At 37.8% G+C, this 14,232-nt stretch overlaps 1 protein-coding gene across 12 annotated transcripts; it reads right to left on the bottom strand.

Annotated features, from left to right (window-relative positions):
- Positions 1 to 1,510: 1,510 nt before the first annotated feature.
- On the bottom strand, positions 1,511 to 14,200 carry heg1 (heart development protein with EGF-like domains 1). 12 transcript variants are annotated; one of them, XM_052565163.1, is made up of 16 exons: positions 12,762 to 14,200; positions 10,196 to 10,788; positions 9,998 to 10,096; positions 9,848 to 9,898; positions 8,407 to 9,748; positions 7,498 to 7,605; positions 7,085 to 7,207; positions 6,881 to 6,972; positions 6,652 to 6,707; positions 5,548 to 5,708; positions 5,204 to 5,338; positions 5,033 to 5,081; positions 4,000 to 4,037; positions 3,675 to 3,762; positions 3,386 to 3,563; positions 1,511 to 2,928 (listed from the first exon to the last, which is right to left on the bottom strand). In XM_052565163.1, exons 1-16 carry the CDS (start codon positions 13,033 to 13,035, stop codon positions 2,785 to 2,787), a joined length of 3,531 nt encoding a protein of 1,176 aa, XP_052421123.1. In that variant the 5' UTR covers positions 13,036 to 14,200; the 3' UTR covers positions 1,511 to 2,784. The 12 variants fall into 12 exon arrangements, with proteins under 12 accessions (XP_052421123.1, XP_052421120.1, XP_052421119.1 ...); XM_052565160.1 differs by having other exon boundaries at positions 9,848 to 10,096; XM_052565159.1 differs by having other exon boundaries at positions 8,407 to 9,898.
- Positions 14,201 to 14,232: the final 32 nt, after the last annotated feature.

Below are 14,232 nucleotides of genomic sequence, written 5' to 3'. Positions count from 1 at the left end.
TCCTCCAGACTCTGGGACACTGATTTCGAAAGGAAATGCTAAATTTACGTTCATCAGAGAACATAACTTTGGATATCTCTTTGTGAATCTACCCCACATTTTTGAATGGGTTTTGTTTCACAATCCTCTCCAGGCTGCGGTTTTCCCTATTGCTTGTACACTTTTCTCTACCACATCTTTTCCTTCCCTTCACCTCTCTATTAATACGCTTGGACACAGAGATCTGTGAACAGCCAGCCTCTTTTGCAATGACCTTTTGTGTCTTGTCCTCCTTGTGCAAGGTGTCAATGGTCGTCTTTTGAACACCCGTAAAGTCAGCAGTCTTCCCCATGATTGTGTAGCCTACAGAACTAGACTGAGCGACCATTTAAAGTCCTATTGAACCTTTTCACAATATTCACATTTTCTGAGATAATGAACTTGGGATTTTCCTTACATGTCAGTTATAAATCAAAATTAAAAGAAATAAACATTTAAAATATATCAGTCTGTGTGTAATGAATGCATATAATATACAAGTTTCACTTTTTGAATGGAATTAGTGAAATAAATCAACTTTTTGATCATATTCTAATTATATGACCAGCACCTGTACAGTATATTCAAAGTGAAGTGTGATCCACTGCTCTTGCTGTGCTCTCAAATCAAATTTGCATTAGACATTAGACACATTCGTGTTTGGCGCCAATGGCGTTGAAGCACCTTTTTGTAGTTTTGTAGTAAAGATATTTTTTGCAGTCTATTTTGTAATTTCTATAGAAGTAAAAACTATTAGAGATAAACTGTTTAACTTAAGTTTGTTCCTTAAACAAAGCTATAATATGGTTGAATACTTTGAATTTAGAGTATAATATATAACCATGGACCACAAAACCAGTCATAAGAATCTTTATTTAGGTTTATACATAATTAAAAAAGCTGAATAAATAAGCTTTCCATTGATGTATGGTTTGTTAGGATAGGACAATATTTGGCCAAGATGCAACTATTTGAATATCTGGAATCTGAGGGAGCAAAATGCATATTATTACTAATCATAAATTAAGATTTGATATATTTATGGAAGGAAATTTACAAAATATCTTCATGGAACATGATCTTTACTTAATAGCCTAAGTTTTTTTGACATAAAAGAAAAATGTATAATTTTGACCCATACAATGTATAGTTGTCTAAAAACGTCAGTGCAACTTCAGACTGGTTTTGTGGTCCAGGGTCACACACTTAATAAAGTGTAAATTATCTAGTTGTCAGTTGCAAAAAGTTGTTCTCGATGATTTTATGCTGTACATGTTAATGTACAACTTTCCAAATATAAAGATCCTTCATTATGCTTACATTAGAAAAGGCTAAAAGTTTTCAAAGGAAAAAAAACAACTAGCAGATGACAACAAATTTTAAGGTAAGCTTGGTCTTTTAAGGCTGGGCTTAGTAAATGGTCCATTATTAATTTTGAAAGTAAATTGTTGTTTAATATTTAAGAAATGAACAATTACATTAAACACAAACATAAGAAATCATACTTTATTTCTATTTTATTTTACAATACACTTCTGACTACAACGCCAGATTCAAGTGTCCATCCACAGAGGAGGGGAAAAATGCTAATGAGGAAAGCGGTGTCTGATATTAAAGATTACAAATAAAGCACATCTCACAAGAACACACGCAAGCTAAAATAAAATGGCCACCTGGAACCAGGTGAAGTCCATCCTCTCATGCACCACCAAGCATCCATACAAACACATGGGAGGTCCTCAGATCATACTACAGTATCTTAATCTGATACAGAACATTTAAATAAAATAAATAAGAAAACAAACAAGGCAGCACTGTGTTTTATGATTATTACTGTTGTTCAAACAAACTGTAATACCGTGTGGCAATATTTGCTACATTTCACACGAATGCTGCATCCAGTAATATGTTTTCAAAATCCTACCAGCTTTTACACAGGTTTAGTTCTCCAGCGTAAATCTCACAACATTTCTCTGATAAAAACTATACCACTACAAAGCATTAAAGGGATGGTTTACCCCAAAAATGTAACAATGTACAACGTATTGTTTTAAACACACACACACACACACACAAAAAAAAAAAAAATGTTTACATTGCTCTATTCCATACAGTGTAGGTGAATGGGACGAGGGGCTGTTAAGCTCCAAAAAACACCATAAAACATACTGATAATGGTCTATAAGACCAAGGAATCAAAGGTATACATGTTTTGGGAGAGTACATGATATCAGAGTTTTCATTTTGGAGTGAACCATCTCTTTAACTTTTGATTACCATACACAAACACACATACAGATACCCCATCGCACACAAAACACAGTACAAACCAGCTGGTACATTATTCCAAGTATAAATATGATACATTTATGGCTTTTTCCATTTGAGATAATATCTGTTTGAGGAGTTCATAGTGCAAACTTTTATAATATAAAAGTTATACTGTAGCAAGGGCATCTTAATATGTTATTCTAATTTCACTGCCTTCCACTTAAGAATAAACGCTCTGCGAGGAGCTATGAGAAGATCAGTTCATTAGCTCCACACCAGAAACTAAAGTCTTACTGTTTTCAAATGCTAAATTGACCCAGACAGGCCTCTGCGGCTTTCTTCCAGTCTCACAGATAATGGTCTTTTTCTGCCAACTCATTTTCACATTCAAAGGCAAAAAGTGGTCAGTATCCAGCTCCAGGATCTGTGGCAGGTCCAACCATGCCGAAAGAGCTTATATGCAGTATCAAATTGCACGCCTGCTGGCTAAGGCCGTCAGAAGTAGTCCCTTCGCCGTGAATCGTCGCTTAAGAAGGAAGGGTTCCACTGAGCTGGGTAGATGCAGGAATGCCTCGAACCGGGGAGACCGGAGAATGGATACAGGCCATTACGCTCCAGGTCAGCGTTCCTAAGTGCAGGCTGAGAGAGAACAGCAATCACATATTAGCTGATCATGTGGAAAATCCACGAACTTAGGATGTGCATGACCAAGTGAAGTGTTTGTCTGCCACAAAATAAAAAAAATTAAATAGCTATTGCAACTTTTTATCTCACAATTCTGACTGTGAGCTTTAAAATTCAGACTTCCTACAATTTCTGAGAAAAAAAAGGCACAATTGCAAGATGTTAAAGTTACCATTAACAAAAAAGTCTGAATGGTGAAATCTAAACTTTAATTTAATTTTTTTAATGTTTTTATTCCATTGTATCAAATAGCTTCCATATAAGAAGCATAAAAAAAACAAAGCCTCTATGAATGTCGTGATTCATTTCTGATTTTATAATTCACTATAAATGATCAATGAAATGGGTTTAAACTGCTTGATCAAATGTCAAATCAAACAAAAGCTTACGACAGGTGCACATGATCACCTACCGAGTAATAAATGTCTGTCATTTGCAGGAGATTTTTGGTACTGCCGTTCTCCTGCATCTCGATAGTCTCTCGGCCCCACTCCATAGACACACGATTACTCTTAGGAAACTCTGAGTAGGGCGACATCTGAAGGTCTCCACTTTTGAAAATGATTTTGTTAATGTCATTTTTGTCCTTTCTGAGGATGCAGAGAGCAAAATATATTTGAGACATTTTTGTAGTTTAAAACTTCCCAAGATATTTATCTATAAAAAAAGATAAAAAATGCATATTTTTTTCTAGATCTTACTTGCAGCAGGTGACTATAAGTGCAATGATGACAATTAACAGAAGAGCTCCTCCAGCAGGAAAGACCACCACAGCTATCAGCTTATAGACTATTAAACACAAGATCATTTTAGTGACAAAGATTATTATTTTTTTTACATTGAAACACCTAACCCACCTAACCCGATCCCTTAAGTCTGAAAATAATACAATTTAACTGAACATTTTTCACAAGCTTTATACATCATGCTCTAAATAATTAAATTATAAAAATAAAGCTATTTTTAAATATTTTAATATCAAAGATTATCAATAAAAATATAATGTAAATTAAAATAAAATCTTACAATTACTGCAGTTGAAACCTCCAAATCCAAAAATGCACCTGGAAGAAAAAAAAAATATATATATATTTTTTTCTGCAAAAACACATATGTACAAACCACATACTGATACATTTAAATCTAGTCATTTTGCAGACGCTTTTATCCAAAGCAACTTACAATTGTGGAATACATAAAGCGATTCATCTTAAAGAGGCTAAGTGCTCATAATACCAAGTTTTACCAAGTTTAAGTACAAGCTAGAAAGGGAAGGAATAATTAAAGAGAGGATGAAGTAGTGTCGAAAGAGATGAGCTTTCAGCTGTTGCTTGAAAATTGTAAGGGTAATACATACTACCAGACAAAATGTTTGACAAAATTGATTAAACTTGTTTCCCATGATCTTTTTAAACCTTTGATCTAAGGGCTTATCCTTAAATGCCTGAAAATGGAAATAGAGGAGTTGGACCGTAAAGTGAAGGAAATCAGCCAAATAGTGACAAACATGCCCAGCATAAATGAAAACTCTCAAAAGTGTTTAAAAAGCATCTCAGGTGCCACCTCATGAAATTGAGAGAAAGCCCAGGGTGGTTAAAGCTGTAATCTAAGCAAAAAGTGGCTAAGAAGCTAGAAGAAGCTAAAATCTGAGATTTTATCTAATACTAGAACCATAAAAAAAAATTAAAAAAAAGAAAGAAGTTAACTGAAATGTATTATTTATTTATATTTTAATTATTTTATTTTGTTTGATTTAGTTTAAAGAACTAAAACTGAAAAACCTAAAAATCTAATATAAAATATTCCATAAAAATATGGAGAGAATATGGAAAAATATGATAGTACATCAATGATACTAAAATGACGCTGGCCAAAATACAAGATCTTTGAACATTTTAACTACTTCATACTCCGTTTGTGCCATTTGATAGTTTTTAATGACTTTATTATTCTAAACTGTGGGGAAAAAACAATAATCTATAATTAGTAGGTGTGTCCAAACATTGACTGATTGTTTACAGTAATATTTACTTACAATTCCTTACAAAGATATACTTACTCAACACAGCTCCCGTTAACAAGCATGAGTCCATCTCCACAGTCTAAAACTCAGTGAACAAAATCACAAATTCTAAAGGAGTAACTTGGCACTCATTTGCACAGTGGCGGGAAAGTCCCAATTTAAATATATTCAATCAAAGAACTGAAAAGACACGAGCATAGGTTGTACCTCTGCAGGTCATGTCCTCTGGGTTCTTTTTAAAGTATCCTGGTTTGCACTGACAGTACGGGGTCCCGCTAGATTCCTTGCACTCAGAGTACTGAAAATCACACTTGGTCTTCTGGGCCGAACACAGGCTCTCCGCTAAACAGAAAGAAGTGCTTCAGACCAAATGGCTTTCCAAAATATTATTTTAGGGGCTAAGAGAGCCCCCCTTCAGTAATGGGTTATCTGAGTGTATTGCGTGACTGGTATTATCATATCTTTGAAGTGGTGGAGTAGAGTGAGATTAGACCAGAAGGGGATGGCTTTGAGATAACAGTATGATGTAGATAGTGAGCGCTGAATGGTACCTTGATAGGAGAGATGGTGCTGAAGCTTAATGGTGCAGTGCGAGTACGTCCGGCTGCAGTTGCTCAGGGACATCTGGATGCTGTTGAAGACATCCGTGCTGGTCACATTGGTGGAGAGTGAAAACATGCTCACTGCTGAGATCTGCACATCTCCTCCATCTCTGCACAAGGAATATGCATTCACATGTGAGAACAAAGAAAAATCCTGCCCTGAATCGAAGTTTAAAACGAGACATTGCATATAAGAGTAATATTACTGAATAATATGAATTACTCTGCAACAGGTACTGTAGGTGATCTGAAGAAATTTTCTACTGATAACATTAGTACACTATATTAATTTGGGGTCAGTAAAGAAATGCTTTTATTCAGGAAGGATGTATTAAATTGATTTATAATGTTACATGAAATTTATATTTTAAATAAATGCCGTTCTTTCTATACATCAAAGAATCCTTAAAGTATTAAAGCTTCTGCAAAAATATTAAGCATCACAACGGTTTACATTACAACATTAGAAATTTCTGGAAAAGATCATGTAACACTGAGAATTTTTTAATGCATTAAAATAGAAAATATTTAGACTGTAATCGTAATAATAAAAAATACAGTTTTTGATATTTTTGATCAAATAAATGCAGACTTGGTGAGCATAAGAAACCAAAACGAATCCAAAAACAAACTAATTTTCCATCAAACGTTTGAACAGTAATGTAGACTATATTTCTAAAAATGCTGTAATATATTTTTGGAGAATCCATTTAATTTTTCTAAATTAATCATTTTTATTAAATATTAAAATGGTATCAAATCAGCTTTATATTACACCCCTTAAAACAAAGTTATTTCATGTTTGAGACAAATCTCTGTATTTTTTTTTTTTTCATTAGTCTCTTTAAAAAGACCTGCCTACTGATAGCTGCACAAATATATCTAAAGGATCATGTGACACTGAATAAGGCTGAATAAATGGTGTAGCAAAATGTATAGAAAAGATATTGATGCTTGGTTGACACATCAGTAGCTGTATGGTACAGTTGATTTTTAGTGCAACGTATGACCCATTCCTGCTGGGTCTCTGAAAGAGAGAATGTAGAAACGTACTTTTTATTTAAAGTGGAACGCCGGTAGCCATTGAAGACGGAGAGCGAGGCATTGAGCTGAAAAACGATACACAAATGTATAATATTAACCTCAACTCCATGTTCAGTACATCACATTATAAATCTGCAACTAATTTCATTCTCTAATTCTATAATGGTTTCTGCATTAGCTGATGGGCTGTGGGTCTTGTGGAGAAGTCAGGTGTGTGATGCAGTACAATGTTGCATACCAGCTGTAAAATCTCTCTGTGCAGCTCATGCGAACCTGAGCTTCTGAGATGCATTGAGGTGTTGACGGTGAAGGTGCCCAAAAATGTCTTCACTGCAGGGTAAAGCCAAAGCAAACATAATAAGGTTATCTTAGCATAATCACCAAATTATATTTATGCACTATTTTATACACATTATTTTATTGAGGACAACTGACCACTTACCTTGCGTACAACTGCGGCCATCCTCCAAGTCAAAGCCCAGGGCACACTGACAGCTGAAAGAGCCACCAGTGTTGACACACACTGAATCCTTTGGGCACGGACTATTCACACACTCATCCACATCTACAGAAAAACACACAGCCTAATCAATCAGTGGATATTTTTGTCACAAACCCTCGTGAAAATTACAAGACACTGGACATTACTAGTTTAAAAGAAATGGAAAACAATACATAACGTATTGAATGCATTTAAATTAATATAACTTCATGTATTTATGCTATATTATATTCTAGTGACTAGCATATAAGGTAAGTTGATTGCTGTTCCTGTTTGTCACTGCACTTTTAATATTCAGTCGATGAAAGATGGTCCAGTCTGGTTGTTCGTGTATATTTAGGTAGGCTTCTTACGTTCCGTGCAGAAGGGTCCTGTCCATGCAGGCAGACACTGACAGTGGGAACTTCCCTTAGCTGATCTAACACAGTGGCCTCCATTTGCACAAAGCCCACACACGTGATCTACAGAGGAGAAAGAGATGGCTCGAATTGTTCTAGGTAAAGCAAATGAACAGGTGAATTCACAAACAATGTCTATAACTGTAAACAACAGTTAACAAAGAATATTTATTTTTGCAAAAATCACGTTTATGACACTAGTGTGGTTGCCAGAGTGGTTATAAGGAATCTTTAACTCTATGCTCTAGTTACTAGAGTGATGCTCAAGAGCCAACTAAAGTCTCCATTTCAGTCTATGGGATTTGTTTGTCTGTTTTATGATCTGCTAAATAAAAACTTAAAACCTTAACACTAAAAAACACCATTTTTGACTGTTTAATGTAATCTTTATGAAATGTTAAAATTAATGTCTATTTTTCATACAGTACATTATACTGCGGTGATGCATTAATTCGCTTGTAGCATTTCAGTATAGTTCTTTTTTTTTCAGTTATATAGACAAATGCACACTACTATTCAAACTCTAGGGTCTTTGAGTTTTAGGGTTTTTATAAGTAGCTGCTTATGCTCGCCAATGCTGAATTTATTTGATAAAAAAAAAAAAATCAAACGTAAAAAAAGGAACTTTTAAAAAAGCAGCATGTATTTTAGAAAAAAAAAATCATATGTAACATTATAAATGTATTTAATAATAACTTGTTAATGGTAGCACATATACATTTGTTATTGCACATTTATCTGTTAAAGCCAGGCCAGAACTGAAATATCACTGACTCCTCAACAAGCACCATTAATACAAGAAAAATGATGATTTTAATGATGCTATTTGCAAGTCACTGTATAAGTACTAAAAGTCGAACATACCTGGAGATGCTGTTGACTTAAATGGCATGTGTGTGGTTGTCATTCCCATCTCTGTTGTGCTTCTGTCCGTGTGATTCCGGGTGGTTTCCAGCACAGTGGTTTTGGTTGGGGTGCTCTTGCTGTAAGGTGTTGTTGCACGTCTGCCATGCGCAGTCGTGTTCCCTGGTGTTGCCGTGCTGGTTTCTAAGTGCAAGGTGGTGACATCAGCAGAATCAGATGTACTCGGTGCCTGTGGTCCACCAGTAGTGGAGGTAAGCGGACGTTGGGCTGTGGTGGGTGTCGTCCGCAGTACCGGAAAAATATCTGTGGTAGCGATGGTAGTGTGTTCTGTTTGGACTTGCGGTGTGGTACTCGTTTGGAGCTGATGGGTGGTGACGGGAGGAATCATTGTAGTGAAACTGTTGGTAGAACTGTAAACAGTTGATGCCTCATCAGTGGCTTCCTCTGTAACATGTGGCCTATGAGTTGTTGGCATGGCAGATGTTGGCACCACTTCTGTGTTGGTCGGATCATCAGTTTTTGGGACGAAGGGTGGTTTGCCAGCATGGAACTTTGTAAATGAGTCATCAGTTGTGGTGGCTACATCTTCGGGCACTGGGGGTGCAGTGGTCAAGCCCTGAATGGTTGTCTTCTCCATTGTATGGGTCGGAGACCCTTCGAGCTCCTCACGGCCAGTTGAGCTGACAGATCCAGTAGAAAACTCAGTGGAGGCATCAGGATCCAGGGAATTAGTCATTGTGGAATGTCGGCTCTGTTGGGATGTACTAGTGGCATTGTGGCCACCGGAGGTAAAAGGTGGGATAGATGACACAGAGTGACTGGTTTCTGTATAAGATGTCCCACCACTCATCGATGTGGTGTCCATTTCCCCTTGATCTCTGTTGATTGTTGTAAGAGGGGGTGTTGAATTTGGATTGTCATTATCAGACACCTGTTGAAAAGTCTGTCCTGTGACACTGGATTGTCCCGTCTGTGACTCAGTGCCATGGGAAAACGTTGACTGCTCAGTCTCCAAAGAGTGGCCTTGAGTTGCATTGGTGGCATTATGATCTTCAAAAGTGGGTTCAGTCTGTTCATGCAATGTAGATACATCTTCTACGGTTTCCTTCTTGCCCTGGGTGGCTCCTGATGTTCTCACTTCCCAGCTGGAGGTTTGAAAGACAGCATCCGAGGAGTTGGAGTCCTCGGTGTACGCAGAGGTGCTGTTGGAGGTCACCGAGAGGACCGTGTGTTCTCTGACTCGGTTGGTTGTGGAAATGTAGGTGCTATCAGTGTGAGAGACAGAGTCAGTGGTGTCAATTTCTTTTAGATCCGTCACGGGAACCTCTCGCACTGTTCGAGCCTCTGTAACGGGATGGTGGCTGGTGATGCTCTGTGATGCTACTGATGGAGCCTCCCATTGGCCTGTGGCATTATGGGTAAACTCTTGCACTGTTCGAGCCTCTGTAACGGGATGGTGGCTGGTGATGCTCTGTGATGCTGCTGATGGAGCCTCCCATTGGTCTGTGGCATTATGGGTAAACTCTCGCACTGTTCGAGCCTCTGTAACGGGATGGTGGCTGGTGATGCTGTGCGATGCTGCTGATGGAACCTCCCATTGGACTGTGGCATTATGGGTAAACTCTTGCACTGTTCGAGCCTCTGTAACGGGATGGTGGCTGGTGATGCTGTGCGATGCTGCTGATGGAACCTCCCATTGGGCTGTGGCATTATGGGTAAACTCTCGCAGTGTTCGAGCCTCTGTAACGGGATGGTGGCTGGTGATGCTGTGCGATGCTGCTGATGGAACCTCCCATTGGGCTGTGGCATTATGGGTAAACTCTCGCACTGTTCGAGCCTCTGTAACGGGATGGTGGCTGGTGATGCTGTGCGATGCTACTGATGGAGCCTCCCATTGGGCTGTGGCATTATGGGTAAACTCTCGCACTGTTCGAGCCTCTGTAACGGGATGGTGGCTGGTGATGATCTGTGATGCTACCGATGGAGCCTCCCATTGGGCTGTGGCATTATGGGTAAACTCTCGCACTGTTCGAGCCTCTGTAACGGGATGGTGGCTGGTGATGCTGTGCGATGCTACTGATGGAGCCTCCCATTGGTCTGTGGCATTATGGGTAAACTCTCGCACTGTTCGAGCCTCTGTAACGGGATGGTGGCTGGTGATGCTGTGTGATGCTACTGATGGAGCTTCCCATTGGTCTGTGGCATTATGGGTTAACTCTTGCACTTTTCGAGCCTCTGTAACGGGATGGTGGTTGGTGATGCTGTGCGATGCTGCTGATGGAGTTATCGCTTTGTCAGTCTGCAGATCTTCGGTGGCATCTTCCGAGGTCATCCTCCAGCCAGCTGTGTTTGCAGAGATGCCTAAAAGTTTTTCTAAATGTCCTGTTTTGGGGAAATAACAAACAATATATTGTAAACTATGTATTGTAAACTGAAAACAGCATTGAAAGTAATGGGGAAATTTGAGAAGCATGTCCACTAGGGTGCGCTTCGTGTGGTGTGAGCCTTTGGAAACCTCATGAACTATGTGAGATGTTTTCAGAAGTGACTGCGGATGTAATGATTTTGGGTGGAGAACAATTGGCAGCCAAGCTCGTCTAACCTAACAAAAGCTTGGGCCCTAAAATTGGAGGGGATCTGACCCATTGGGACCTGCTGTTTCCTTCCTTCAGCTGACCTAGCAAAGTCCATATTACAGCATTGTAACTGCCTGCATGGAGTTCATACACATGCAAAACTATAAACAAGAGGACCTCTGATTATTCAAGCTAAGGTGGTTAAAACATAATGAGTAGCATTACCTTTATTGTCAACAAATCATCCTTAGATACTCCTATATGATACAAGTAAACAAAACTTGCTTTTTACCCAGTTAATAAAATATTTAGCAACTCTGATGCTGAATTCCCACTTCATTTTTTTATTTTATGTTAGTCACTTAACGTAAGTACAGTAAGATATATTTGTTGCTTTATTTCTTAGTGAAAAACTGCAACATGGCTCCGCTATGCATGGCTAAAAAAATCTAATCATAAGATACAACAATCAAACTTCTGGTTTGTAGCAATTCATTCAAATCTGAATGAGCTATTGTTAAATGAATGTTCCCAGCACAATATCTGTTGAAGCTGATCGTGGTGTGGAAAGCCATGATATGATTTTGGTTCATGTCACGATCCAAAGATTGACTCATTCACTGAAAATGTCTCTTTGGGCTTGCATTACAGGGATCTTTCGATTTTTCAGCTTACATTACATTCAGGGATATTCAGTAAGCTCAAACTGATGGGGACAAAGAAAGCCCTAAAAGCAAGAAGTTTCTGTAGAAAGTAGATTCATATGATCTGGGCAGTAATGTGTAAGATAAAACAGAAGTCAAATACAGTATTTTTCTGCCTAACCCAGTGCAGACTGATGCAAAAAGAAAGACTGGAGATTTTTGGGTTGGAAAACAAAATATTTCTCATCTCACAATTTATACTAACCTTTCTCATAGGTGTATCAAAATGTGTATCGTCACATTTCTCAGATATACATGTGAAAGTAAAGCTAGAATAATGCGTCACATAATCACAAATCCTCTTATGTCTTAAATGAGATACAAGGCTATAAATCCATATGGATTTTAAAGACCAATTCTAAAAGCCATACCTAGAAAGAGTGGCTAATGGTCAAAAATATTTTTATTTATAATAAAAGCAGAAAAGATTTTTAAATACCCATTTATTTAAATATATTTACTTAAAATTCACTACAAAATGTTTTAAAACAATGTATATCAGAACAAATTCACTGCATTTAATTATGTTTACTTAATTGCACACTTTATGCCAAAATGTCAACAGGACAAATGAAGGAGTGGAAGTTCTCTAAACAAAACAAAAATCACTGACATAAACTGCAGATTGAAATGAATTCATTGGCTCAAGAAAGTGGAACAGTTGAATGGTCATGAGGTAAGGTCCTTCATTAAAAGAGATGCTCTTCCAAGTGATCTCATTAGTTCACTATACTTAATAAAACATAGTTGTCTTTATGATTACTACTACTAGGCCTACTACTAATAATAATGCATTGAATTGAGACATTTCTAAAATATAATAAATATATATTTAATATATATTGAAACATTTATTATTAGGCTTTCCTGATTTATACAGTTCAGTCTTCATCACATGAGCAACTTCTGAGTGGAGGTGGAATCTTTGCGATCTAAAACTGCAACGGTTTTGTTTCCAAAAAAACTTCTCAGTTTGCTCTACTCTAGTTTAACTGTAGATTAAGGCTCTAGCAGAACCAAGTGTGCTGCCTATCTAGACAGCACTTCTGGGCATCACAGAGCACGGAAGTCTCACCCTCTCGAGCCCCAGTGGTGGACACACTGACGGGGATGTCCGTCATCTCGTCCAGTCCAGTCGATAGATCCACGGCTGTCGCAGTGGCCTCTCTCCCCGGCCAGGAAGAGGTTTGTTTTAAACCAGTTCGGGTAAAAAAAGTTTCGGTAACTTTACTCAGTGGGTTATCGGTGTCCGCGTATGGAGAGAAAGTCTCGGCAATCACAGTATTTAGGACAAGCAGAAAGACCGTTAAAACCACACGGCAAGCGCGTCTCTCGACACACGTTTCCATTATAAAGGCGACCAGGCGTACTTCCTAATAAATAAAACGCCAAAGTGGTCCGGGTCACCATCGGGAAGTGAGTCCCTTTAACAGTTTCCCATGAGTAAATTCCTTCTGTTGGATTTAAAGTTGGAGATGAAGACTCGGAAGGGTTATATTTAATGCAGCTTGAGTGACAAACCGGAGCAGTGGGTGACTCCTCCCCTCAGGCGGGCGATAACGGTTTCCACCCCGTTCCTCTGGTTGAACGCACTTTCACAAATATGTGCTCAATTCGGTTTATGACAGTCAAATGATGCCACAACAGGTGGAATTCTTAGTTTTCCCTCTTAAGTCTCAATCGAACACCAGTGTATTAACACTATGTAAAATAATTTGCTCCCAACTGAGACATTTCTTAATGCATTAAGACATGGGAGAAACACTCATATAACACAATACATGACATTTACAACTGACACCAGTGATAATGCAACTTGGCAATCTTTTTATATATATATATATATATTTTTTTTTAAAGATCTGGCATTTCCTGGCAACATGAATGAGCATTAAACAGAGTTAAACTTCATGCACCTGAACTAGAAATGTAATCACAGCAGTGTATTCATTATTAATGTGAACTGCACTCTACTGTCATGGTAGACTTCTTTTAGAAAGCAAGGGGACCTGGGCTCAAATCCCAATCTTGCATATGGGATTGACAGATTACCGTGTAGTTTCACAGTATTGAAAAACAGCTTTTGATCAGCATGTTAAATCACTTTTGTTCCACTGAGAGAATAAAAAAAGAAAGAGAAAAAAAAAAGTCTGAAGAGTTTGGTGCATGAACGTAAAGGTGAGCAGATGACATCAGATCTGCTGTTTTAAAGCAACTGATCTGCAGAAACTTAACTGCAATATAAACAGACATGCAGCAAACAAAAGGTTTGCATATTAAACCTAGGCTATATTAATTTAGCATTTCAATAATTAAACAAATTATTTGGAAGTTAAAAGTTATTTTTGAAGAAATAAGTTGGCCAGAAAGTTGAAAGGGGGCACATTCTAGTTTGAATGGTCACAACACATCTGAGTGTTATGACCTCAGTGAGGTCAACAAAATAGTGCTGTCAAACAATTAATCGCATCCAAAATAAAGTTGTCACAGCATAAATATACTATGTATATATAAATATACACACACACATATTTCAGAAAAAAATG

The sequence above is a fragment of the Carassius gibelio genome, chromosome B9, assembly GCF_023724105.1.
Source record: "Carassius gibelio isolate Cgi1373 ecotype wild population from Czech Republic chromosome B9, carGib1.2-hapl.c, whole genome shotgun sequence".
Classification (NCBI taxonomy): domain Eukaryota; kingdom Metazoa; phylum Chordata; class Actinopteri; order Cypriniformes; family Cyprinidae; genus Carassius; species Carassius gibelio.
This window is presented reverse-complemented; position numbering and strand designations above follow the sequence as displayed.

What these genes read in the sequence shown, in the direction of transcription:
- heg1 (XM_052565156.1), bottom strand. Translation starts at nt 13,035, where the DNA reads ATGGAAACGTGTGTCGAGAGACGCGCTTGCCGTGTGGTTTTAACGGTC. An exon ending in ATGCCACAGCCCAATGGGAG is followed by an intron (nt 9,998 to 10,096) that starts GTTCCATCAGCA and finishes GTCCAATGGGAG; the next exon opens with GTTCCATCAGCAGCATCGCA. An exon ending in GCACCATCTCTCCTATCAAG is followed by an intron (nt 5,339 to 5,547) that starts GTACCATTCAGC and finishes CTTTCTGTTTAG; the next exon opens with CGGAGAGCCTGTGTTCGGCC.